The sequence below is a fragment of the Perca flavescens genome, chromosome 19 (genome assembly GCF_004354835.1).
Source record: "Perca flavescens isolate YP-PL-M2 chromosome 19, PFLA_1.0, whole genome shotgun sequence".
Lineage (NCBI taxonomy): Eukaryota > Metazoa > Chordata > Actinopteri > Perciformes > Percidae > Perca > Perca flavescens.
This window is the reverse complement of record NC_041349.1, coordinates 10,212,496-10,238,743: the sequence shown is the minus strand read 5'-3', so window position 1 is coordinate 10,238,743 and position 26,248 is coordinate 10,212,496. Positions and strand designations below refer to the sequence as shown.

At 39.8% G+C, this 26,248-nt stretch overlaps 1 protein-coding gene across 1 annotated transcript; it reads left to right on the top strand.

Annotated features, from left to right (window-relative positions):
- The first annotated feature begins 511 nt into the window (after window positions 1-511).
- Window positions 512-17,713, top strand: LOC114545336 (uncharacterized). Its single transcript, XM_028563611.1, has 6 exons — window positions 512-523; window positions 903-1,063; window positions 1,263-1,318; window positions 2,287-2,577; window positions 16,605-16,673; window positions 17,397-17,713. Exons 1-6 carry the CDS (start codon window positions 512-514, stop codon window positions 17,711-17,713), a joined length of 906 nt encoding a protein of 301 aa, XP_028419412.1.
- The last annotated feature ends 8,535 nt before the right edge of the window (window positions 17,714-26,248 follow it).

Sequence of the window (26,248 nt, the reverse complement as noted above, 5' to 3'; positions counted from 1 at the left end):
AAGTGGAAGTAGACAACTTAGCAACTAGCTAGCTAATCTGTCTGCTTATCAACTCCTTGAACAGATTATAGTAACTTTTACCACGGCTTATTGTAGAAAGGCTACTGCAAGAAAGACGTATAGATTATCAAAAAGACATCATTCATGGATCATTGATGTTTGTTTGACTGCCAATGTTAGAGCTAGCGTTAGCTCGCTACTAGCGCGCTGCAACCATGCAAAATAAAAATCAATCCAACAGCACGTTTATACAACGTAAACAAAGACGCGTCTTCTTGCGGTGGCCTTTATAAAATGAGCAGTGGTGAAAGTTATTATAGTCCACGGATGTATTAAGAGAACGTTATAATCTAGCTAGTCATGTTACGATGGGAAGTGGAAGTGACTATGCTCTTCTTCGTTTTTTGGTGAATTTCTGTAGCAGAAATAGCGCCGCTAATAGGCCTGGAATATGAATTAGCGTGTTGAGTTTTTGTGGGTCAGACTGTTTAAAAGAAGATAAGAAATAGAAATGGAAGGAGAGGTTTGTATTGTTTTCTATCTTTTTTAATGAAAACACTTAAGGCTAGCCCCATGCTGGCTATTCTACCTCTGGTTCTTTACATAATTAAGAGTTTACGTTGTGATATGTGGGCTACTGTAGAACTCAAAGGGCAGGTTTGATCCAGATCAAATGTAAGATCGGCTCACATGCTCTGAACTTAGTTCAGAATCCTTCTTTTGTTTTTTGAAAAACCCATTTTGAAGATTTGATCCAATCCGTGATCCGAAATCCCACTGGATTACTTTAGAAAAATTGGGCCCAGGACATTAGACTTCCTATTAATACATATTATTTTAAATGTTATAACATTGATGCCTAATAAAGACATACATATAAAAAACTGTGTTTCATTTTCCAGCTCAGTCTGTGTAAGTATGTTGGGAATGTGTTGCTGACTGAACACAGAAACTTGTTCAGCAGGAAGTTTCGTCCTAACTTGCTCGTCCTCGTACATGCACTTGGGGAGGAGTTTGTGGTTATAGCTACACCTGGTAAACACCTACAAACACACATGAACAGGTAGGATGTTGATATTTTGTGATGTTGCAGCATTATAATGAAACTTTTAAATTCACTTTTCTCTCATCAATAAAACAACAGAACAGTCAGCTGTTGTAACAACTGAGTAAACAGACTGTAAATGTCCTCTCTCTGTCCTGTAATAAGTGAACTCTGAGCTCATGTGTTTGTGACTCTTCACCTCTGTCTCCTCTCACAGGGAGAAGATGATCTGCAGCATCCTGCTGCTCATCATCCTGACCTCCTGTGTCTCTGGTTAGTTTACAGCTTCACTTTATTCTCCACTAACACTAAACAAAGAATCACTAAAGTGTCCACAGAAACATGTGGAGATGGAGTTTAAAGGTGTCAGTGTGTCTGCTCCTCACTTTTCCTCATAGGCGTCGATGACGGTGGGTAAGCGCACCTATAAGATTTCGTCATGAGTCATATCGTCCCCACCACTTTTTTTGAAAACCTTGAGCTCAATTTAGTTAAAAAAAGAAGAAGTTCATAACACATATAATTCTTGAGCGACAGATGCCAACAAATCCACAAAAATCTCTTTCCCCACAGGGCAGCACAGACACAGCCGTTCTGCTGCTGCGCTGGCTACACGCTTCTCTGTTCACAACACGGCAACAACTGTAACCCTGGGATACGGTGTAGGTTGGGGAGGGGTGGGTGGCACGTGTTCCCCAAATGGACCTTGTTGCTTTGATTGGAATCCCCCGAGTGGGAATCACACATGTTTGGGTGATGTCATCATGTCACTGATGCACACGTGTTGTGTGTAGATATGGTCAATTGTACTCGGAATTAAATCAATATATTAGCAAAAGGCATTGCCACACATTTGCCCACTGAACTTCAACACGTAGCCTATGGTAGGCCAGGCCTATTTTCCTTTCGTAGCTCCAATCTCTGAGTCTGATGACACGTCATGTCACATATGGTACATGGATACATGAAGCAGAACAATGTGGGTCGTGTGTCTAATGATTTTTGAAAACTTAAGGCTTTCTTCTTCATAAAACGTGTCGGATATCGTCACATTTTTGTATACATTTTTATTCATTTACATTGGTAAGCTACAGGACAGGGTCTTTCAAAAATGACCTGGGTGAAAGAGAAAAAAAATAATGAATGCATCATTGTACCCAGTACTTCTGAAAATGCACTTCCGAATGTGTTTCTGTCCCCAACACACTTCAAATCAAAGTGTCTCTCTGTCTCCTCAACAGGAACATTAGTAGTGAATGTGACCCAGACCTCCTATCAGGCAGATGAGAACCACCACATCACACTGGAGTGGACCTTCACAACCAACCCTGACACTTCCTCCAACTCTCTTTATATCTACTGTGTACTGTTAACTGATCTCACACCTTCAGTCCTGTTTTATCTCCATGAAGGAGTTGAGGCTCCAGAGTTTCAACATGAACAGTTTGCAGGACGAGTCCAGTGGGACAAAGACGTCCTCAGAGAAGGACGACTCAGACTTCATGTGTCCAGACTCAGGACTGAAGACTCGGGCCAGTATGAGTGTAAAGTGCATACAAGTAACGAGAGGAGCTCTGGTAAATGTTGGCTCCATGTTACTGGTAAGTTGATGCAGAACTTTCTTTCAGTTTCAATTCAGCAGCTTTTTAGATATATAACAGGAAATCTTTGAACTTCCACAATCCTTACACTTCTTTGTCTTACACTTATTTTATAGTAAAATGTTTTTCCATCACATGAATGAAACAGATGTGTTTGGTCTCTTAACAGCAGCGAGGGATCGGCCTGAACCTGAGACACCAAACACAAGTCCACCACAACCAGAGAGTCGGGATATGTTCCTATTCTGCTATTTAATAATCATACTTGTAATGTCTTTACTCTGTCTGTATCTCCCCTGGTGTTTTTTGTTTCCAGCTGTTACATAAGACAAAAGTTCAGCAGGTGAATCAGTGGATACAGTTAACATCTGTAATGAGAAAAAACTGTTAGAGATCATGTTTATAGCAAAGAAACTCCCACACAAACTGTAAAAGTTGATAAAAAACCCATCTTTCCTTTCTTTTGTTCATAATTTTGTCAAACTGTCACTATTAAATAGATCTGAAATGTGCATATATATATATATATATATATATATATATATATATATATATATATATATATATATATATATATGTATATATGTATATGTATATGTATATATATGTGTATATGTATATATATGTGTATATGTATATATATGTGTATATATATGTGTATATGTATATGTATATATGTATGTATGTATATATGTATGTATATATGTATGTATGTACACATTTCAGATCTATTTAATAGTGACATATTTGATACATATACCTTTTGTTAAGCTCTGAGACCTTTCATATTATTCTAAATCCTGTCTATGATGAAGCCTTCAGTTTAAAGTGCACTTTACAAACAGAAAAAGGTTAAAGCTCGATGTGTTAAAGTAAAAGCTGTATATACATTCTGAACAGAAGGTCAGAGAGATTTCATAAAACACTTCCTGTGTGTGACTAAAGTTTTAAAAGAAATGTACCGGTTCTGTTTTAGTATGGTCTGTTACTTCCTGTCTCTCTGTCATTGTAAAGCTGTGAGGAGTTAACTCTGGTGTTGATGAAGAAGAGGAGCAGAGGGAGCTCTTCACTAAGAATAAATGCTCCGTGTCTGTCTGCATGTTCCAGCTGTGATCATTGAGACGATCAGGATCTTTAAACCGAGAGATCTGATGTCATCTGACAGGTTTCCAATGTTTGCTTCATATGACGTATAATATGATTCATTTTTCACAGTACCTCGCTTTAAAAACTGTAGATGTTCAACTTGAGGAGTCCGCAATAACTGGAAAATTTGGACTAAATAAAGTTAGTTTAAATGTTCTTTTTTTGACTGTGATATCTGAAAAAAGCTCTAACTGATCGTGTTGAACGTCTGAGTGATTTGTTGAATTGGAACCACGAATGGGACAAAGAAATCAGGTCAGTTTTTACATCTACTTTTTATTCTACTTCAAGACTCACATTCACTTAGTGATGCAACTTATAACCCTTGATGCCTCAAAATCCTTTAATAGAGGTAATCACAGAAAGCTGTTTGTTAAAACGACTGAAAGAGGGTGTGAGGATGTTGACTTACTGGTATGCACACCAGACGATGCAGCTAAAATAGGGCCAGAGTGTGTTAGCCCCGTCTGGGGTAAGCAATGGTGTCAGACAAGGTGGCATTTGGTCCCCTGTTCTTTTTAAGCTTTATATTGGTGAGTTGTCCAAACCGTTGATTGCCTATAACAGAAAGTGTGGACACAAATTATGGGAGTAACTCTCTGGTATATGATGGCTCACCAGTGACGGAATGGTATAAAAAAGGGCCTGGCATTTGCAACACACCGGCCCTATTTTCAAACCAAACCAGCCTCACCCAAACATTGAGATAAAAAGCCAAAATAAATCATACAGAGAATGCAAAAATGTAGAACATACACTGAAAGGACAGGCTTTACTATCGCTACAGTCGGTGACATATGCCAATAACAATTTGTCGGCAGATCTACGACATGATATGCTCCACTAAAGGCACATTCTGCACTAATACAACGGCTCTACGTTTAAGAACAGCACATAATACAACAGCTCCACAAAAACATGGAAAGAGCCATGCTCAGCCTCTGGGTAGTACACTGAGTGTCAATAACATAGCTTTGAAATTAGTAACTCTGCCCACCGAGATAAACCCTCCCACGCAGCTCGCTGCACTACAATCTTGAATATTTTTGGCTGCATGCATAATATAACATATTCAGTTCAATTTAATTCAATTCAATTCAATTCAATTCAATTCAATTCAGTTGGGGATATGATGAACAGTGGCGATAATAGTCAAATTAATAATGGAACAGTGACTTCTAATGGTAGTTGTAGTAGTTCATGTCATATCAGGGCGCTGCAGGGCGTTACAGGATGTAGCGTGGCCCAGCAGAGCATGGATGGATGTAAAAGGAAGCAGCAGGGTTCAGCAGGAAGCAGCAGGGAAGCAGCAGGGTTCAGCAGGAAGCAGCAGGGAAGCAGCAGGGTTCAGTAGGAAGCAGCAGGGTTCAACAGGAAGCAGCAGGGTTCAACAGGAAGCAGCAGGGTTCAGCAGGAAGCAGCAGGGTTCAACAGGAAGCAGCAGGGTTCAGCAGGAAGCAGCAGGGTTCAGCAGGAAGCAGCAGGAAGCAGCAGGGTTCAGCAGGAAGCAGCAGGGTTCAACAGGAAGCAGCATGACATTGCAGGGCACCGCTGAGCTCAGCAAGGAGTGCAGCAGGACCACGGCGACAGCTGGAACCAGGATCTTGGTGCCAACGTTCTCCAAGGAAATACGCTGGGGGAAAAAACATAAGGACTCCGGGGAGTAAACTCCCCAGAAGCTAGGATTAGTAACAAGCATTTCTGGGACAGGATGCACACAAATGGTAATAGAAAGGGAGAGGAGAGAGCAGCTCAGTGTGTCAAAGGAAGGAAGGAAGTCCCCCGGCAGTCTAGAACTATAACAGCGTAACTAAGAGAGACAGGACATAAGGAGAGGTAGCCTGTTCGGGCTTTGAACTCTCCCCTGCCGGATCGGGCTGTGCTGGCCTGCCTCCCTCTACTTTTGTTATATGTTATTAATCTAACAATTATGAAGAGAAGCAGGTGGGCCAGTTAGGTGGACACTGCAACTCCTCACTCCCTAACTATAAGCTTTATCAAATAGGAGAGTTTTAAGTTCAACTTTAAGTTCAGTTTATCAAAATAAACCAAAGACAGATTATTGTTATTATGAGTAGTGGCCCATAGAGGGCAGCCCTTCTGGCATTGGCCGAAATTCCAGATGGCCAGTCCGTCACTGTGGCTCAATGTCACTGGTAAATTAATTCAGGATAATTTTGAAAAATGAAAGATGCAAATAATTTAGTCATTCTTTTTCACTAAAAACTGGTTTCCTCCCTGTCAATCTGTTCGTAGGCGTAATTTACAGGGGGATGGGGGTTACAACCCCCCAATAATCAAAACTGGCCGGTGCAAACCCCCCCAAAAAATAAATCTATTTTAATTTCCTTTACATAAATAAAGACATTTTCACCATAACTGTACTAAAAAATGTACTAAAATGCAGAAAATTAAGTGTTTTGTTTGACGCTCAAAATTTAAATTTTGCTCAAAAGTGGAGATCTCAAATGGTTTGTTTATATAGTAGCCATTAGCCGCTAGCTAACGAGTCACTCCAATGAATTTACCCTGATAAATGCACTTTACTCAGGCGTTTTTGAGAATGTGCATACATTACTAAGATACCCAGTCTTGACTGAAGAGAGAATCTTTTCAGAGAGAGAGACAATTAACTAATTTAATTTAGAAATGTGTCTGCAGAACTGAGAATACAACTTTTATTGAAAAGGTTGAATAAAATGTTGACGTGTATAATAATTTATAGTCTGAACTGAGGAGGATGCTGAGAGTGACATTACATAGACAGTACATAGAATATACAGCTTTCTTAAAAAGAATTAATGAAGAAATTATGGAAGGTTTAATGTAATATTGTGTCCCAGGTCTTCAAAGAGCTATGGGAGGTCATTTTGGGTTAAATCAAGTTGGTGCTGTGCCACATTTGGCCACAAGATGTCCTCACACTCTCATTTACTCAGCCACTCACATAGTGTGTGATCTCTCTGCCTTTGGTTGTGGCTCCTTTCCTCAGAGTCTGTGTTTTGGCCCCTGCAGGTCAGACTCCATCCATGTCCCTCTATGACAGTCACCGTGGTGTATGAAGATGAACTCTACAGGGGACCAGTCTGTGATCCAGATCTCGCTAAGACAGGACGGACTGAATGTCTTTTCACAGATCTGAGGCTCAAGAGACAGGTATCTAAATATAATCATAATATAATCTAAGTATGATTTGGGGTGGTGTGTGTGTGTGTGTGTGTGTGTGTGTGTGTGTGTGTGTGTGTGTGTGTGTGTGTGTGTGTGTGTGTGTGTGCGGGCCTGTGACTGTGTGCCTTGGTGAGAGAAAGCTTCATGTTCCACGATGAAGACATTCCCGTCAGAAGCATGCGGCTGTGTTGCATTAATATCTGCCCTGTTGTTGTAAACATCATATATAGGCACACTGTTTATAAACTGTAGGGTTATGGCAGCAGATTATTATATATATATATATATATATATATATATATATATATATATATATATATATATATATATATATATATATATATATATTATATATTATTATTGTAAACTAAGTCGATTTGATTTGTTGGAGCTTTTCCACCCGTTGATTTTCTGTGAACAATAACACATTTGAAGTAAATCCTAATTTAATGTGGAGACACAATAAAATATTTGTGCATGTATGACTCTAATCAACAAGATGACTCCCCGTGTTGTCAGATTTCAGATTTAAATGCTGATCAGTGCCTTCTGCTAAAGGAAACTTTTAGCATCAATAACGACAAAAGCCCCTGACCACGCATCTGTATTTAACTAGATTGGAGTGAGAATGTGTTGCAGGGAGACCCAACGGACCGCTGCAGGACATGAAGAGACATGATGGTCCCACTGGAGTTTCAGCACATTCAGGTATATTACTGTTCTCTTTTTCTTTTCTTTTTTTCATAGGCCTAATTACTGCTGCATAGTTAGAGTATCTGCCTCTCCGTCCCTCTTCTCAGACACCCCCCCACTTCCCTCTGCAGCTCAGTGAAGAGTTATTGTTCTTCTCCACCTGTCCCAACTCTCTGGCTACCTGACAGGTATTTGCCTCTGACAAAAACTGAGGTATTTGCCTCTCTGGCAGCGACTGGATGAGTTTCAGGTAAGTGTGATCTTCTTAGTGAATATTTGCTACATGTAGCTATAAAGCGTAAAGCTGCGTGTTTAGACCTCCATCACTCCGCTGCTGCTGCTGCTGCCCGGAGCTCAGAGGTGTTACATGGCTGCAGGCTACATGTTGAGAACTAGTTTTACAAACTGGCTTGCTGTCTCTGTCAGTGACTACGTTTACAAGCTGTCAATTTTCGGGTTATGGTCGGGTTAAGGTCACCATTCGGGTTTCTGAAACATTCGGAATAACCCGTTTACATGTGTGAGCAGAGAGAGTTACTCCTGTATACATGGAATTTGTAATCAATTGGCAATATCCCGATGTAAACGGCGACGCACGGTTAGAGTCTGGACGTACGGACAAACCCTGCTTCGCGTAACTTTTGGGTCACCTTCTTATAAATCTCACTATCTCTGTACTTTCTGCCGTCAACAAAAGACATTATATTCATGGTTTTCACCACACTAATAAAGAAATGGGTGTCCTCCTGGCTCAAAACGTGTGGTCAGAGAGTGTCTGATAAGGGGAGAACTTCCACTCTCGGGAAAATTCCGGGTTGGTACAATGGGGCTAATAGTGAACAGGCTCTCCATAGACAGGCTCTGGTGGTGCTATGCTGCGTCTCGCCATGTTTACTACTTCTTGTTGACTTCCGGTATACTGCGCGCAGGTTTTCTGGCGCATACAAGAAGTTCCTCTACTCAAAAGACCAAGATTCCTTGCGTACAGAACATGCGCAGAACACAAATCAATGTTCCTTTTGATGGGGATATGCCGATACGCGTTTACATGACCAAAATTTCGGGTTAGAAAAGGGGTAACCCAGGGATCATTTTCGGGTTTTTAAAAACAGGAATATGAGCATATTGCACAAACTTCGCATTTGAAATTGAATTCAAACAGTTATTGATCTACTCCAGTAGAGCCCAGCCCCTCTTGTGGTGGATGTTGAGTACAAAACTGTTAGCCTCGTGAGACCGTCCTGATCTCGCCATCTCCAGTTTTCCACTCGCAGATCAGTCTGGCATCTTGAGGCAGAGAAAATTTGGAGCCGTTGGCCAAACGACCAACCAATCAGCGTTGGTTTTGAGGTGGGTTAGGTGGTGATAGACAGATGGTTTATCCAATCAGCTAACCAGTATTTTCAGACAGCGGTAGCCCTAATTCTGTTAGCCGCTTGCTAATGCTTTTTTTCTCTTGGATCCTTCTTTTGGAATATGGTCCGGGAACCTGAAATGGTGCCTTTTATTCCTAAATTCTCGTTACACAAACAGCAAATCTACTTAACCGACATGTTGCTTGCATGCTGAGCTTACGAGCTATGCTTTGCCTGCAGCAGCAGGGGCGGGCTTGTGGTTGTATTTTCATACGCTTCGTGGATCTGATTGGTTGATTTGGCCCGTCTATCACCAACATAGGTGATAAACAGATGGTTCATCCAATCACCTAACCAGTATTTCCGCCCCTTCCCAAAAGTTCTCCAACGGAAAGTTCCCAGATGGATATGCCGAGCAAATGCGAAGCAATCCATCTGGCGGAGTCAGGTTGTAAAACTGTGCTGTCACTATAAATATTATTTTAATTTTAATTAACTATTTTAATGAACCTGATTCTGACTGAACAAGTCAAGTTATTAACACCATTAATCCATGATTTCACTTTACATTACGCTGTTTTTTACTTGAGTAGTTAGCTCTGGTGTTGATGATGAAGAGCAGCAGGCTCGTCTTGGTAACTGTATCTCAATAATTCACTTTAACAAATGAAGAGGTTTAACTTGAGCAACCTTTGGAGAACTTAACTAAATAAAGTTGATTTAAATGTTTTTTGCTGACTGTTATAGGTAATTTTTAGGGCTTTTTCTTAATCATGATTAATTGCTTAGTTAATCATGGTTAATCGCATGTTTTATCACATGATTAAAATTGTATTATTTTGCATTTCAGAACTGTTTTAAAGTACATATTAACAATGGAAAGCAATTCTTACCAGTGTATCTTGACTGGGAATCAAATGAATGCAAAGAAAGGTTACTTTATGATCTTCACTTTAAGATTTGTATTTGTTTATTATTTCCCCATTTCGCAAGAGCTGTAGTAATTTTTTTGGATTTGGTTTCATCAACAGGTTGGCAACTAGCACTCTCCAAAATAGTGCTTTGCCTGAGCCCATCAACCTGAGTCACGTTAACTGTAGTATGCTTAGCTCGTAGCTGGTAGCTCAAGCTTGACGTGCTTCGGTGGTATTTTAATTCGGCTTTACACAATGTTCATATGGCTTTCGACTTGTCTACTGAGCCGTCCGGGAGTTTTGGAAAATAAAAAGCACCATTCAGAATTGTGTTGCTGCTGCATTTCTCCATCATGCCTGCAGCAGTAGGATGCGTTATGAGGAAGTATGGCAGCTTGATGATAAGTAAAGGTACGGCAAAGGGTCAAAATAGTAGCCTAGTCCCAAGAGGCCGTAGCTTCTAGTGATTTTAGAACAGCTAAGTGGCGTTGTTAAACACGACTCGAAGCCGAGTGAAGTGTAAAAGAAATTAATAAATGGCAGCATGTGATTAAAACACAATTAACGCGTTATGCTTGACCCTTAATAGCATCGCGATTAACGTGTTAATGCTGACAGCCCTAGTCATTTTTAAATCTACTTTTTCTTTTCGTTTGTAAAGACTCACATTCACAGAGTGATTCAACTTATAATTCAAATGTTCACAGACGTTGGTGAGATGAGACCAGATAATCCTGTCTTGGCAGGTTTTTCTTCAACGATTGCGAGATATATGCTGGCCTATCTCCCTTATCATCTATGTGGCCTGCCAAAAATCTGCTTCAGTCATGCTTTAACTAAATCTACTGATAATATCTCTGATCTGTAGAGTTTCTCAGAGGAACGAGCGTTCAGGCCTGGAATGAGTTATCAGATCTTATCCAAGTCCTCCTTTCCTCTGCCGACTGATGGATGTTATTAATGTTCACATAATGTTACAAAGAGTTCATACTGTAAATGAATCCATATTTATATTAGAGAAATTGTTATGACTCTTCTCTGTGAAAAACAGTTTACACAAACTTACTCAGAGAGAGTTAATCAACAACAAAGATAATATATGTTATTAGAGCTTCACAGGGTGCTGAAAGGGGCTTCTTCCCATGCTAACAGGGATCTGGTTTGACTTTGTGTAGTGAACGTATAGAAATGACTTATCAATCAGTTAAAGACCCTGTCCTCAAACTGAGAGAAATCCAATCAACAGTCCAAATGTGCTCCCAGTTCCTCAAAGACTCCTGAATGTCAGCTGAAACAGACTGTGAGGAGGTTTACGATGAGAGGTAGTCTACTGCTCTGTACATTAAAACATAAAGAAAAGTTTCTATTAAACTTTAATAAATTAGTGGAGAGTCCAGATTTTCCCATCATGCACTGTGGTCGGTGGAGAGAAACTGAAAACAGTAGCTGACTTCAGTTTAGATGACTCAGAGATTTGTTATGAGAATATGGAAATGTCAGCACCTGGGACTGCTTGGCCACTCAGCCTCACATTACCCGCTCGCGCCTTTATCCCCTTAAACAGCTGCTGCATGGTGTTGGTGTTTGGATGTGCTCATTAACTCTCTACCGGCTGTCTGTTGCAGAGAAGACACAAGATGGACCTCTGTCCTCTGGTCTCCTGTCTAATGCATGCCGGTTACATTTGTGTCCGACTTGATCTCGACTTGCTCTGACGTCGTGCACACGTGGGCAACGACAACCTCACGAGATCAAGGCGGCTCCAGTTGCTTTTCACCGACTGCAAGACCCAGGCGGACCCCAGGGCATGCTGGGAAACGCCGTCCTCTCAGCTGATCTAACAGCTGATTGGTTCAGAATCGACTCAACATGATGACGTTTTTTACAAACCTTTTATGGATTTGAATTGGAGGGATTTTAACTGCTTTGTCTGATTTAAAGGCTTATTCTGTACAAACCACATGTTGTGTGGCTGATATGATGTTTAGAAGTCAGAGAGACTAAATCCGTTCAGATTACGGATCATCTACAGTGGGTTGTTAATTAAAATCAGCAACAGATCACATGTAGAGCATTTTGACAGCTACTCTGTCATAATAAAATCAACTGGAGACTGTGTAGGAGCTGATATATATGGGTCTGATAACATTTTATTAAATCGGAATCAGACCACAGTGTTTGTGTGACTTCCTGTTCAGCGTGAAGGCTGCTGGAAACGGCTGGAAACTGTCCGACTTGATTGCAGAGTTTTGTCACCGCCCCCGGCTGCTGCCGCCTGACCTCATCCACTTTACAGGCGAGGTGCAGTTCATCTCGATGGAGCCTAGTAACAGCCTATGTTGCAGCAACATCCAACATTACGTCCGTTACATGAGTGTGCGCTCTGTAGAGAAGAGAGATGCTCAGGGACGTGATGGTTTGGGCTCTTTAATCATGCTAGGTTATACGTTGTTTACAGTCAATAAGTTACGTGAGTTTTCAACCAACAGTCAGATGTGACGTTAGTGAAAGTGAAAGGCGCCTTGTTTTGTTATTAGATGATATATTAAGGTCCCAATTGGTTATTGTAGGCTACTAAACTTTGCATTTAAAAAAAAAAAAAAAAAAATGATATAGTTAGAAGTTCAGACTCTGAAGTTCAGACCTGTGCGTCGCTTAGTGTTGACTCTCTCTGTAAAACAGAGATGAGCAGCGCTCTGGTCTGTTCCTCTTCAGGTCAACATAATGGACGCTCTGCTGTGGGCATGCTGCGGCAGATGTGTCGCCTTTGTGTTCCGTGTCTGATTATTTATTTTGGTTTTCCACCGCCGATGTGGAGAAGCATACAACCACTTCTCTAAACTTTCTCTCATTCAGAGACCAGAGTCTCCAACAGGGCTCTGAGTCTGTCAGAAGGTCTGAGATCTACCATATCTGCAGAGCTATAATGCACAGCAGACTGTGGTGCAGATAGATTATTTTCTGAAATATAGTGACATTATTCTTGTAATAGCCCATTATCACTTCATTTTTCTCAAACTATCACAATGCAGATTGGATGAATTATATTTTGAATATGCACAAAGTTTTGAACATGAGCAGAAATCTTGCTCCAACACGTCTGTCATGGTTATGGTTTTCTGTTCTAGTCTTTCCTGTTTTATTGTGTTAATGCATTCTCCGTGTCCTTGTTGTTTACTGTCTCCTGTGTTCTCTGTTGTGTTTTACCCTGCATCCTTGTGCATGTTTTATGCTTCAGTTTCCTGTATGCTGTAGTCTCTCTCCCATGTCGAGTCTTGTTTTACTTCCTGCCTTGGGTTTTTCCGCCTTTGTGATTGTCTGCCCCGAACCAGATGTGTTTGACCCTCATACCTTGTGTATGTAGTCTCTGTGCTTTCTTTGTCTCTTGTCAGTTCATCGTCTTCCCTCCTTCCCTGCGTCTCTCATTCCTGCTGGTTTATTTCTTTCATGTCTTCTGGTTTTCTAGTGGTTTTTGTTTTTGGTTTGTCTAGCTTTTTGACTGCCTCCATGCCTACCTCAGGACATCTTTGTAAGTCTTTTGTTAATAAAATCCTTTACTCTGCATTTTTGGATCTGAGCCTCACAATCCTGACAGCATCTGAAATATGAAAGTTCAAGGGTTTATTAATTAATTAAAATTAATTAAAGTATTTGCACATTTAAGGAGGTTATTATTATTATAATTATTATAGTTTCTTTCCCCAACAAAATATGCAGAGAGGAGGGAAGAGTAAGTCCTGCCTAGGCTACATGTGTGCTGACTCAGATAGAATTAGAAAAGTTGATCTACAGGAGAAGAAATAGTTGAAAGCAATACAGAATGCCTGAGAGCCTTATTGCAATATATCCCATTATGTTTTTTATTTTTGTATTGTAATCTATGTTTCCCTTTACATAAAGATATTTTCATCATAAATTGCTTCAGAAAAAGATAAAAAGGCAAAATCTGGGAACAAAACCTTGGCCTTTGGGTTACCAGGCCTGTTATGATTAGGCCAATTGTTGGTGCCATTTAACCTTTAGAAGTGTTGTTTTTTTTTTGCAATATCTTTGTAATTTTAAATTTGTATCATTTAATCTTCTATGTTTTCCTCAAATAGGTTGTCTTTGACATGAGGCCATTTTGATTTGTATCTAATTGTTATATAAGTTAAGTAAGTGCATGTTTTGTATAAGTTCCACACTTTTCCATTTTCTATGGAATTTCAAAGGTTAACCCTAGGAGCCTTTGATTTTTATCAACTGTGACTGTCAGGTATACATTTACTGTTGATCCACACATCTAATGCCAGCAGTCTCACCACCCTGAAGGTTATTTTTACTAAATGTTAACATTATTTTTAATACTCTCTACCAATCACTGATCTGATCACTGCTACTAACTGCATTAGTGTATTCTTATTCGAAACAGTGCTTACCAAAATCCCTTCATGTTTACTTTACTTTACCTTAATTCCCTTACCATGAGTTAAGTTATACAAATACTTGGAAGTTTAAGTTGGAAGTATTGTTAAGTAGTAAGTAGTTTTTTCAAGAGGCAGTGATGTGATTAGTTATATAATTTCTAACTGGTAACCACCAACATGTCAGAAAGGTCTGTTGGCACTTTGACATTTCCAGTTGAAAATGTATTTCAGTGCTCAACAACGGGTTTACATTTCCTGTCAGTAGCTGGGGCATGTAAATATTATGGCTGCAACTTATGGTTATTTTGAATCAATTAAATGTTTAGTCTATGGAATGTAACAATAGTTACAAGCTATAAAGACAAGCACGTTTTGCAAGATTTTATTCGCTTTCAGTAGAGCAAAAATTATTTCAATATGATTTATTATTTTTAGCGGCTCTAAACCTACTAGCATTTACAGCACTTCTCAGTAGTTTGTGAAATGGTTGGTTGGGGTGGTGGATGGGTCAAACAACACAGGACTTTCACCCAGGAGACCGGAGTTCGCGTCCCGGCGTAAACCCCAACCGTCCCCTTGTTGTGGTGCGTCGGCGTCCCAGAGACCGGGGATCGGGTCCCGGTGTGTGGCGTGTCCTTTCCCCGTGCTTCTTTTCCGAAACCCAACCTCCGTGTAGATGCTTCCCATGATGTGCTGACCACACGAATGAATGACACTCTCAGCAACACAAAATAAACAAGATCATCGTGTCAGTGTACACAAATCAATAGATTAAAAATAACGTGACCATTTCACGAACTGCTGTGAGACCGTATTGCTCTTAGACATGCACACTATGTAAATATACTCTTGTGTGTGTGTGTGTGTGTGTGTGTGTGTGTGTGTGTGTGTGTGTGTGTGTGATATTGTATTGTTAAGTAGTAAGTAGTTTTTGGACTTAAGAATTTCTTAAGTTTACCGCATTTTTGACCCCACTCATGGAAGAGTGTAGGTATTGGTAGGTCATGCATCTAACTAACATCTACAAACTGGTCAGCTAAATGAACATACACTGGTTATTGACAAGCTGGGCAAGCCAGTTTATTTAAATGGGTCCGGGCTAAGCCCTGAACCTCCTCAAGTCCTAGAAATCACCGCTACAGGTTATTAAATGTGAATATTATAGAAATGTTTCAGTGTTGTCTCAGACAGTTTGAACACAGTATAGTGTTTGTTGATCCAGATAATAACTGATGTATTTATGACCCTGATTCATCTGCTGCTATTATAGCCTATATATATATTATATATTAGACCTATACTAGTATAATAGTTTTCAGAAGATAACTGAAAGATTTATCAAAGATATATAGCCTACACATAATTTTAATAGGCTACACTGTCGCAGATTAACAAAAGCCTAATTAAAACAACAATCTTTGGAGACCGAGCACAACGTCATAGTTATGATAATAAGGAAATGAGGGCAAGTTGCCAGCTGAAGGTTGGGAACTGTTTTAACTGCAGCTTTTAGTCACCGCCCTCTGCTTTTTCTTCCACAGTCCATCTCAGATCATAATAGTAGACTCATACTTCCTTGTTCTTCCTCAGTTAAAAAAACTCTACTAACTGGCGCCATTTTGTGACAGAAATACATCACTGTAGCTGCTTATTGTCAGTCCTCTGATCAGTCATGTGTAATAAGTAAAACAGAAGAAGTATAGACAGACTGTATCTGTCCTCTCTCTGTCCTGTAAGAAGTGAACTCTGAGCTCATGTGTTTGTGACTCTTCACCTCTGTCTCCTCTCACAGGGAGAAGATGATCTGCAGCATCCTGCTGCTCATCATCCTGACCTCCTGTGTCTCTGGTTAGTTTACAGCTTCACTTTATTCTCCACTAACACTAAACAAAGAATCACTAAAGTGTCCACAGAAACATGTGGAGATGGAGTTTAAAGTTGTCAGTGTGTCTGCTCCTCACTTTCCCTCTCTGTCTCCTCAACAGGAACATTAGTAGTGAATGTGACCCAGACCTCCTATCAGGCAGAGGAGAACCACCACATCACACTGGAGTGGACCTTCACAACCAACCCTCACACTTCCTCCAACTCTCTGAATATCTTCTGTGAACTGTTAACTGTCCTCAGACCCTCAGTCCTGTTTCATCTCCATGAAGGAGTTGAGGTCCCAGAGTCTCAGGATGAACAGTTTGCAGGACGAGTCCAGTGGGACAAATACGTCCTCAGAGAAGGACAACTCAGACTTCATGTGTCCAGACTCAGGACTAATGATTCAGGACTGTACCTGTGTGATGTGCTCACAGATTATGGGAGTAACTCTGGTAGATGTTGGCTCAATGTCACTGGTAAATTGATTCATTATGAAAAATGTAGCTCAATCTGATTGGTTTATAGCTGTGATATAATAACCACATACGACTGTAATTCAAATTACTTTTACACGTAAAAAAACGTTCTGGTGCCTCAGAGGGAAGTCTTTCATCTGCCCACACTGCCAGGACACAGAGTTGGTTTCAAATCAGCCAAATATCTCTTTAAGTGTTCACTTTATTTAGAATATCTTCCACCTAAACATTGCTGTCAGACAGCCCTTTTCAACAGAGAACAGAAGCTGTTATCTCTGCACACTTCAGAGCTGCCAGAATCCCTTCATAAAAACAATAACTTTACCTCAAAGAAAATGGAAGTTGCTGCGCTGCGGCTGCCTCGATTGGTTAGTTTGTTAATTGTGTGTCTTTCTTTAGTGTTATGCAAAAGAAATTCTGTGCTAAAAGTATGTGCTAGCTGTTATTAAATGCTACTTGGGCTGCGTTACATAGCAACCACCTCAGTATGTGTGGGAAACCAGCCAAGGAGGGCCCACTTTATTGTGAACATGATTATTTTTTAAAGTCTATTTAAATTAAATTGGAAGGTGACTAAGTTTCAACAGCTCACTTCAGTCTTCTTCAGTTGTATGTGATTATATCACAGCTAAGAGGAAATCTGTACAATTCCTTTGTTTATAAAAGTTAAATGAAATGTTTTCCTTCACATGAATGAAACATATGTCTTTGGTCTCTTTACAGCAGCGAGGGATCGGCCTGAACCTGAGACACCAAACACAACAAGTCCACCAAACACAACAAGTCCACCACAACCAGAGAGTCGGGGAAGGATCGGTCTCTACTGTGGACTGGCAGCAGCTCTGCTGGCTCTCTTCTTAGTCTTCAGTCTTTGTTTTACCAAGTCTACGGATAATAAAAAAATCACCTACAGTTTACAGATGTCGAGTTCATCAGAGAAACGAGCCATCAGAACTAACGGGACTCAGTCTGGAGGACCCTCTTTAAATGAGTCATCAGAGCATAAAGTTATAGTTATAAAAACTAAATCAGACTCCTAGAGTCTCTCCTCCGTCTCTTCTTAGTGTCAGAAAACTATTTGGGATATAAAATGTGTTATATTTTTATATTTTAAATGATGTTCATGTTCTACAGGTTTGATTTTAAATGAAGTTGACATGTTACATAATGTTTTTGTCCTCTTCTAGTTGTGCATTTACTTGCATCAATATATTATGTCATATCTTACTTGTGTTACCTGTCTAATACACTAGGCTACTCATGTAAATTATCATTAATGCTAACTCCAGCATGTTTACATCTTGATGTTCATTAATGTGCTCTATCAAATAATTAAGTAATTCCATCAGAAATAACTAATATCAGTGTTAATAATGTTTTCATTGAGTGAAATGTTTGGCAGCTTTTAAAGAAACAAGGAATGAAACTTGTTGATGTTTCTTAAACAAATATGAAAAATGACCACAGCTTGTGTGTTTTCTCTCAGGTAGTGTTTCAGTTCTTGGTTTTCAAGACAAAATGTAAAAGAATGATTTCCTTCTTTTTTTTTTAGCTTCAATGTAAAATATTTGTGATTCAAATTAGTCCGTGATTTCAGAGAAAATAATCACTTCTATTTGTGTATTAACTTGCATTAATATATTGGGCCCTATCTTGCACCCAGCGCAATTGCCATTGTACACCGACGCATGTATCATTCCTATTTTGCACCGGGGAAAATATCTTCTGGAATGCCGTATCCAGCCCTGACATGATGCCTGGTCAATATCCCCACATGTAAAAGGGCTGCGTTGATGGGGATGACGGTCATAGACCTTCCAGCACCAGGCAGAGAAGAACTCTAAAAATTGGATTCAAGAATGGTAAAAGTATGCAGGGAGGTTGAGTACAATGAAGAGTGGGTGATCTGTAAACCAGTTGTGGACCAAAGCAGCCCTATGGAAACTAACATTGTCCCATATAATGACGTGTCTGCTCTGGTCTCTGAACATTAGTGAGCATGTCACGTAAGTTGTCCAAGAATGTAATGATGTGTGCATTGTTATATGGGCCTAGGGTTGCATGATGGTGAACAACACCTCTTTCTACTCCTTACATTTTAAAAATTGCCTCGTTACTCATATTTCAGTTCGGCTTGTTTTCATTCCGGCTCGTCATCGTTCAAACACACACACTCGAAAAACCCTATCCATGTCGCTCCATCCGGAAAGAGTGAATGTGATTGTGGTTGGATGAGAAGTATAAACATAGCCATTCTGACACCCTATTGGTTTGTACGCGATCCATCAAACCTGCACAGACCCGGTGCTAATACGCCACCGGTGCCTTAACGACCGTTATCTACCAGACCGAATAACAACGCAGATTTTGGTGCCTTATTTAGGTGCAACTTAAATGCCTGCGCTTCTCTCTGATGCTCCGAAAACGGACGTTAGAGGGTACTGGAACATCGCCGCACGGGACTTATAGTTAACACTACAGCATAGGCGGAGTTTGACATTCGAGCCAGGGGGGCAAAAAAAAAAAAAAAAAAATCATTTTAGCAACTGAGACCTGGGGAACACAGCACGATCACATATGGACAAAACAAACATGCTTAATAAACATAGGTTTATTTTTTTAAGCAGATTTGAATTTACATTCCCAGGTAAAAAAGTAGTATACTTTAGTGTATTAGAAATATGAATGAAGTACATGAAGTATAAAACAAGTATGCTTCTACTTGTTGTGCTTTATTTAAAGAGTATTTAATATGTACTTTTTAAAAGTATACTTCAAAATAGATGTAATTAAGTTCAACTTCAGAGTCCAAAAAGTAAGTATACTAATTTACCAGTAATCAAATTATTTTTTAAATGTACTTTTTGAAAGTGTACTTTTTTGTTAATGTATTTTAAATTGTATAGAAGTTTATTTTTTTTAAGTGTATTAAATTTGACATACTTAGAGTGGCAATTCAGTGTACTTATGGGAAGTATATTTTTTTGGAAATTAATTGTTAGTATACTTTTTTAAAGTGTACTATGATCTCACTTCATTAGAAGTGTGACTTCTGTACACTTTATACAGTACACTCTAAAATAAGTGTATTTTTAGTGGCATATCAGAGTACTTTCATAAAATATGTTAAAATACAAAAATGTATAGTGGTAACTTAGTGTACACTTATAGTAAGTACACTTCTTTTTAATACAGAATTAGTATAATTTTTGAAAGTGTACACTAATTTCACTTCATCAGTAGTGTAATCTTAGTACACTGTAAACAAAGTGCACTAAATATAAGTGTACTTTTATTAGCATATCAAAGTAGGCTACACTGAAAAAATGGGAAATAGCAGGTCTTTGAATTTACAAAAATGAATTTAGAATATGCTACGCAATTCATTTATATTCCTTTCAAGAACATGGTTCAATCTTGTAGACTTCAGATGTTTTTGTATAGATTCCTTTTGCGTTGATTGAAATTGATTGAATTGAAAATTTTAAATGATCGAATTAAGTTTGGTCACTACCGGAAATGGTATATTTGAATCAAATGGCGCCAGGAAGTGTAGGTGGCACTTTCCGGGCACTGACACCAACCGTTTATATACAGTCTATGCTGCCAGCACAGGCAAACTGTTTCAACAAGGACATCGCCAAAACAAGAACAATGTGAAGAAGAATGTTGAGCATGTGTTGGCTGCGTGCGGGATTAATTCTACAGCAGCCATATGTTGTCTTCTTCACGAAAAAGTAAGTTAACATCAATCAAAATGATTTTGTTCATGTTCATAATGTTTTTGTACTGCATGTAACGGTTACAAAAGTCCGTTCACTTGTTTGTGCATTCTATAAATATATCGGTTTTCTTGTAACTAAGTTAGCTAATACCATCACTAACTAGTAACTACTTAGTTTAGCATTAATAATTGTGTTTCTCCCCCTGACGGTCCTGCTCCTAACAACGGTATTTCAATGTAGCTAACGTAATGTTAATGGCAGCCGGTGAAGTGGAGCCAGTCCGCCTCATAAGAATGAGTGTTAAGTGGTCGGGTTTAGTTCGCAACATTTAGATTACATTGATGCTGTTGTAACGTTTTTTTTGTTACGTTTTATGTAACAAAAAAAAAGGGTCCGTCGAGTTGTTTGGGCATAACGTTATATGTTGGTTTGCTAATAGCTAAGGTTAGCTAGCCAAGACCACAGGCTTACAAGTTCAATGTAACGTCGGGTAAGAACGAACGAGTGTTGTAGCTAAAGTTAGTGTGTGTGTGTGTGTGTGTGTGTGTGTGTGTGTGTGTGTGTGTGTGTGTGTGTGTGTGTGTGTGTGTGTGTGTGTGTGTGTGTGTGTGTGTGTGTGTGTGTGACATGAAAATGGGAGGGTGCTGCTGACATGAAAATGTACAGTGTAACTAAACAGTGTATGGGAACTTATTTTTTTTTATTTTTTATTTTATAACCATGTCATTTTCCTAAATCTCTCTCCACTCCTGCACACTAAATAAGCCCTCCATAAATCATTAAGTTTTCATATAAATGAAGCAGCGTTTTTAAGGTCGGACTCAAACTGGATTTTTAGCCCACCTTTGTGTCTTTGTTGTGTGCTTTATTTTGTGTGGTCTTTTAATTATTGAGTCCATGTGCTTGGTTCACTGATTCTAAATGTTTTCTTTCATAGGATCCTATTTGAACAGCATACACAATCAAATGCTTTATAGTGGTAAGTGCTGTCATATTTGTTTATTCTTTGTATATTTCCTAAAAAAATTGAAAGTTACAGATGGAAACATTTATTTGTTTCTCAATTGTTTACAAATGAAAATGGACCTACTCTCACAGATATCGCCAATTTAAACTTTAACAGTATCAGAAACTTCTTTTTTGAAAAACATTAAGATTTTAGAATTGTGGAAAGGTTATGTAATGTTATAGGTTTTATTTTACATACCACAATTTATTGGCAAGAACGGCAAGGCCCAACGTCTACTTATTTACTTATAAGAATTTGAATAATACTTTTTTGGGGACATGAAAAACTCAAGATTAAAATCACAGAGCACTGGTTTGTGAGGTTACTGACACTGACTGAATATGGCCCAGCCCCACCTCGGATATTTCCCCCAGCCATCATTATAATGAAAACCCAGCCAGTGTCTTAGTGACCGCTGATATCAGAACAGGAACCAGATGGGTTTGATTTCTATAAAAACTAAACGACCAAGTAATGTAATCGGTGTATGTCCGACCACGGAAACACTGACTACGATTACAAGCAGCCAACCACCCGTTCAAAACTGTAATATTAGCAATAAACCGGTCGCGCACGGCCATGTAAACACCGGCAAAAACACGAATATGCTCATATTCCTGTTATTAAAAACCCGAAAATGATCCCTGGGTTACCCCTTTTCTAACCCGCAATTTTGGTCATGTAAACGCGTATCGGCATATCCCCATCAAAAGGAACATTGATTTGTGTTCTGCGCATGTTCTATTCGCAAGGAATCTTGGTCTTTTGAGTAGAGGAACTTCTTGTATGCGCCAGAAAACCTGCGCGCAGTATACCGGAAGTCAACAAGAAGTAGTAAACATGGCGAGACGCAGCATAGCACCACCAGAGCCTGTCTATGGAGAGCCTGTTCACTATTAGCCCCATTGTACCAACCCGGAATTTTCCCGAGAGTGGAAGTTCTCCCCTTATCAGACACTCTCTGACCACACTTTTTGAGCCAGGAGGACACCCATTTCTTTATTAGTGTGGTGAAAACCGGAGCTTTATAATGTCTTTTGTTGACGGCAGAAAGTACCGAGATAGTGAGATTTATAAGAAGGTGACCCAAAAGTTACGCGAAGCAGGGTTTGTCCGTACGTCCAGACTCTAACCGTGCGTCGCCGTTTACATCGGGATATTGTCAATTGATTACAAATTCCATGTATACAGGAGTAACTCTCTCTGCTCACGCATGTAAACGGGTTATTCCGAATGTTTCAGAAACCCGAATAGTGACCTTAACCCGACCATAACCCGAAAATTGACAGCTTGTAAACGTAGTCACTGACAGAGACAGCAAGCCAGTTTGTAAAACTAGTTCTCAACATGTAGCCTGCAGCCATGTAACACCTCTGAGCTCCGGGCAGCAGCAGAGTAGCGGAGTGATGGAGGTCTAAACACGCAGCTTTACGCTTTATAGCTACATGTAGCAAATATTCACTAAGAAGATCACACTTACCTGAAACTCATCCAGTCGCTGCCAGAGAGGCAAATACCTCAGTTTTTGTCAGAGGCAAATACCTGTCAGGTAGCCAGAGAGTTGGGACAGGTGGAGAAGAACAATAACTCTTCACTGAGCTGCAGAGGGAAGTGGGGGTGTGTCTGAGAAGAGGGACGGAGAGGCAGATACTCTAACTATGCAGCAGTAATTAGGCCTATGAAAAAAAGAAAAGAAAAAGAGAACAGTAATATACCTGAATGTGCTGAAACTCCAGTGGGACCATCATGTCTCTTCATGTCCTGCAGCGGTCCGTTGGGTCTCCCTGCAACACATTCTCACTCCAATCTAGTTAAATACAGATGCGTGGTCAGGGGCTTTTGTCCTTATTGATGCTAAAAGTTTCCTTTAGCAGAAGGCACTGATCAGCATTTAAATCTGAAATCTGACAACACGAGGAGTCATCTTGTTGATTAGAGTCATACATGCACAAATATTTTATTATGTCTCCACATTAAATTAGGATTTACTTCCAATGTGTTATTGTTCACAGAAAATCAACGGGTGGAAAAGCTCCAACAAATCAAATCGACTTAGTTTACAAAGAACATTAACATGAAAATACAACAAAACAAGTAATAATCTGCTGCCATAACCCTACAGTTTATAAACAGTGTGCCTATATATGATGTTTACAACAGCAGGGCAGATATTAATGCAACACAGCCGCATGCTTCTGACGGGAATGTCTTCATCGTGGAACATGAAGCTTTCTCTCACCAAGGCACACAGTCGCAGGCAGACACACACACACACACACACACACACGCGCACGCACGCACAGAGACTTTGAACCTACCGGTACTTTGAGTGGAGGCAGCCTGTCCTCTCTCCAGTCCCTCCTGTCATTTGAAGCTGCATGCTTATTTAAGCCCTTGTCTGTAAATCTTAAACCCCTTAAAGTATATTTTTAATCGAATTTTTTTTCAATTTTGAGAGTCAAACAAATCACTTAATTTTCTGCATTTTAGTACATTTTTTAGTACAGTTATGTTGCAAATGTCTTTATTTATGTAAAGGAAATTAAAATAGATTTATTTTTGGGGGGGTTTGGACCGGCCAGTTTTGATTATTGGGGGGTTGTAACCCCCATCCCCCTGTAAATTACGCCTACGAACAGATTGACAGGGAGGAAACCAGTTTTTAGTGAAAAAGAATGACTAAATTATTTGCATCTTTCATTTTTCAAAATTATCCTGAATTAATTTACCAGTGACATTGAGCCACAGTGACGGACTGGCCATCTGGAATTTCGGCCAATGCCAGAAGGGCTGCCCTCTATGGGCCACTACTCATAATAACAATAATCTGTCTTTGGTTTATTTTGATAAACTGAACTTAAAGTTGAACTTAAAACTCTCCTATTTGATAAAGCTTATAGTTAGGGAGTGAGGAGTTGCAGTGTCCACCTAACTGGCCCACCTGCTTCTCTTCATAATTGTTAGATTAATAACATATAACAAAAGTAGAGGGAGGCAGGCCAGCACAGCCCGATCCGGCAGGGGAGAGTTCAAAGCCCGAACAGGCTACCTCTCCTTATGTCCTGTCTCTCTTAGTTACGCTGTTATAGTTCTAGACTGCCGGGGGACTTCCTTCCTTCCTTTGACACACTGAGCTGCTCTGCAATGTCATGCTGCTTCCTGCTGAACCCTGCTGCTTCCTGCTGAACCCTGCTGCTTCCTGCTGAACCCTGCTGCTTCCTGCTGAACCCTGCTGCTTCCTTTTACATCCATCCATGCTCTGCTGGGCCACGCTACATCCTGTAACGCCCTGCAGCGCCCTGATATGACATGAACTACTACAACTACCATTAGAAGTCACTGTTCCATTATTAATTTGACTATTATCGCCACTGCTCATCATATCCCCAACCGGCCCGTCAGACACCGCCTACCAAGAGCCTGGGTGTGTCCGAGGTTTCTTCCCAAGAGGGAGTTTTTCCTCGCCACTGTCGCACTGCTTGCTCTTGAGGGAAATACTGTAATTGTTGGAATTGTTGGGGCCTGTAAATTATAGAGTGTGGTCTAGACCTACTCTATCTGTAAAGTGTCTCAAGATTTTATTCGCTATATTGTTATGATTTGATACTATAAATACAATTGAATTGAATGTTATTTTATGCATGCAGCCAAAAATATTCAAGATTGTAGTGCAGCGAGCTGCGTGGGAGGGTTTATCTCGGTGGGCAGAGTTACTAATTTCAAAGCTAAGTTATTGACACTCAGTGTACTACCCAGAGGCTGAGCATGGCTCTTTCCATGTTTTTGTGGAGCTGTTGTATTATGTGCTGTTCTTAAACGTAGAGCCGTTGTATTAGTGCAGAATGTGCCTTTAGTGGAGCATATCATGTCGTAGATCTGCCGACAAATTGTTATTGGCATATGTCACCGACTGTAGCGATAGTAAAGCCTGTCCTTTCAGTGTATGTTCTACATTTTTGCATTCTCTGTATGATTTATTTTGGCTTTTTATCTCAATGTTTGGGTGAGGCTGGTTTGGTTTGAAAATGCCAAGCCCTTTTTTATACCATTCCGTCACTGGTGAGCCATCATATACCAGAGAGTTACTCCCATAATTTGTGTCCACACTTTCTGTTATAGGCAATCAACGGTTTGGACAACTCACCAATATAAAGCTTTAAAAGAACAGGGGACCAAATGCCACCTTGTCTGACACCATTGCTTACCCCAGACGGGGCTAACACACTCTGGCCCTATTTTAGCTGCATCGTCTGGTGTGCATACCAGTAAGTCAACATCCTCACACCCTCTTTCAGTCGTTTTAACAAACAGCTTTCTGTGATTACCTCTATTAAAGGATTTTGAGGCATCAACAAAACGAGAAAGAAAAGAATTTTGTGCTTCATATCTGTTCACAATTTCCTTTAATGCATTTATAAACAAGTCTGTGCCATGATTTGATTTAAAGCCAAACTGGTTGTCAGTGGAGTTAATGATGTCAGTTCATTTCTCGAGCAGAATTCTTTCCAGGACTTTAGACATTATGCTGACTATCACTATGGGCCTGTAATTATCTAACCTTATCCTTAATAACTGGTACCAACAATACTAACAGCACTGAGTCTGGTAGTAGCCCATGAATCATAAATCCAGTCAAACAAATAATAAGAAGAGGAGCAATCCTTGGGCTGGCATATTAAGATGCTCAGCAGCACAATGGTCCAAACCACATGCTTTATAGTTTGTCCCCCAATTACTGTAACAGCTTGAATCACTTTGTGAGTTGATCACAATAGTCATCTCTCTCTATACTCTCTATTACTTTAAAAGCTTCATTATTGATATTGTTTTCTATAATGTGA

Excerpts from the sequence above, each read along its gene's own strand:
- LOC114545336 (XM_028563611.1), top strand. Across the intron at positions 1,319-2,286 it reads CCTGACCTCCTGTGTCTCTG|GAACATTAGTAGTGAATGTG; the intron begins GTTAGTTTACAG and ends TCTCCTCAACAG. Across the intron at positions 16,674-17,396 it reads ATGTTGGCTCAATGTCACTG|CAGCGAGGGATCGGCCTGAA; the intron begins GTAAATTGATTC and ends GTCTCTTTACAG.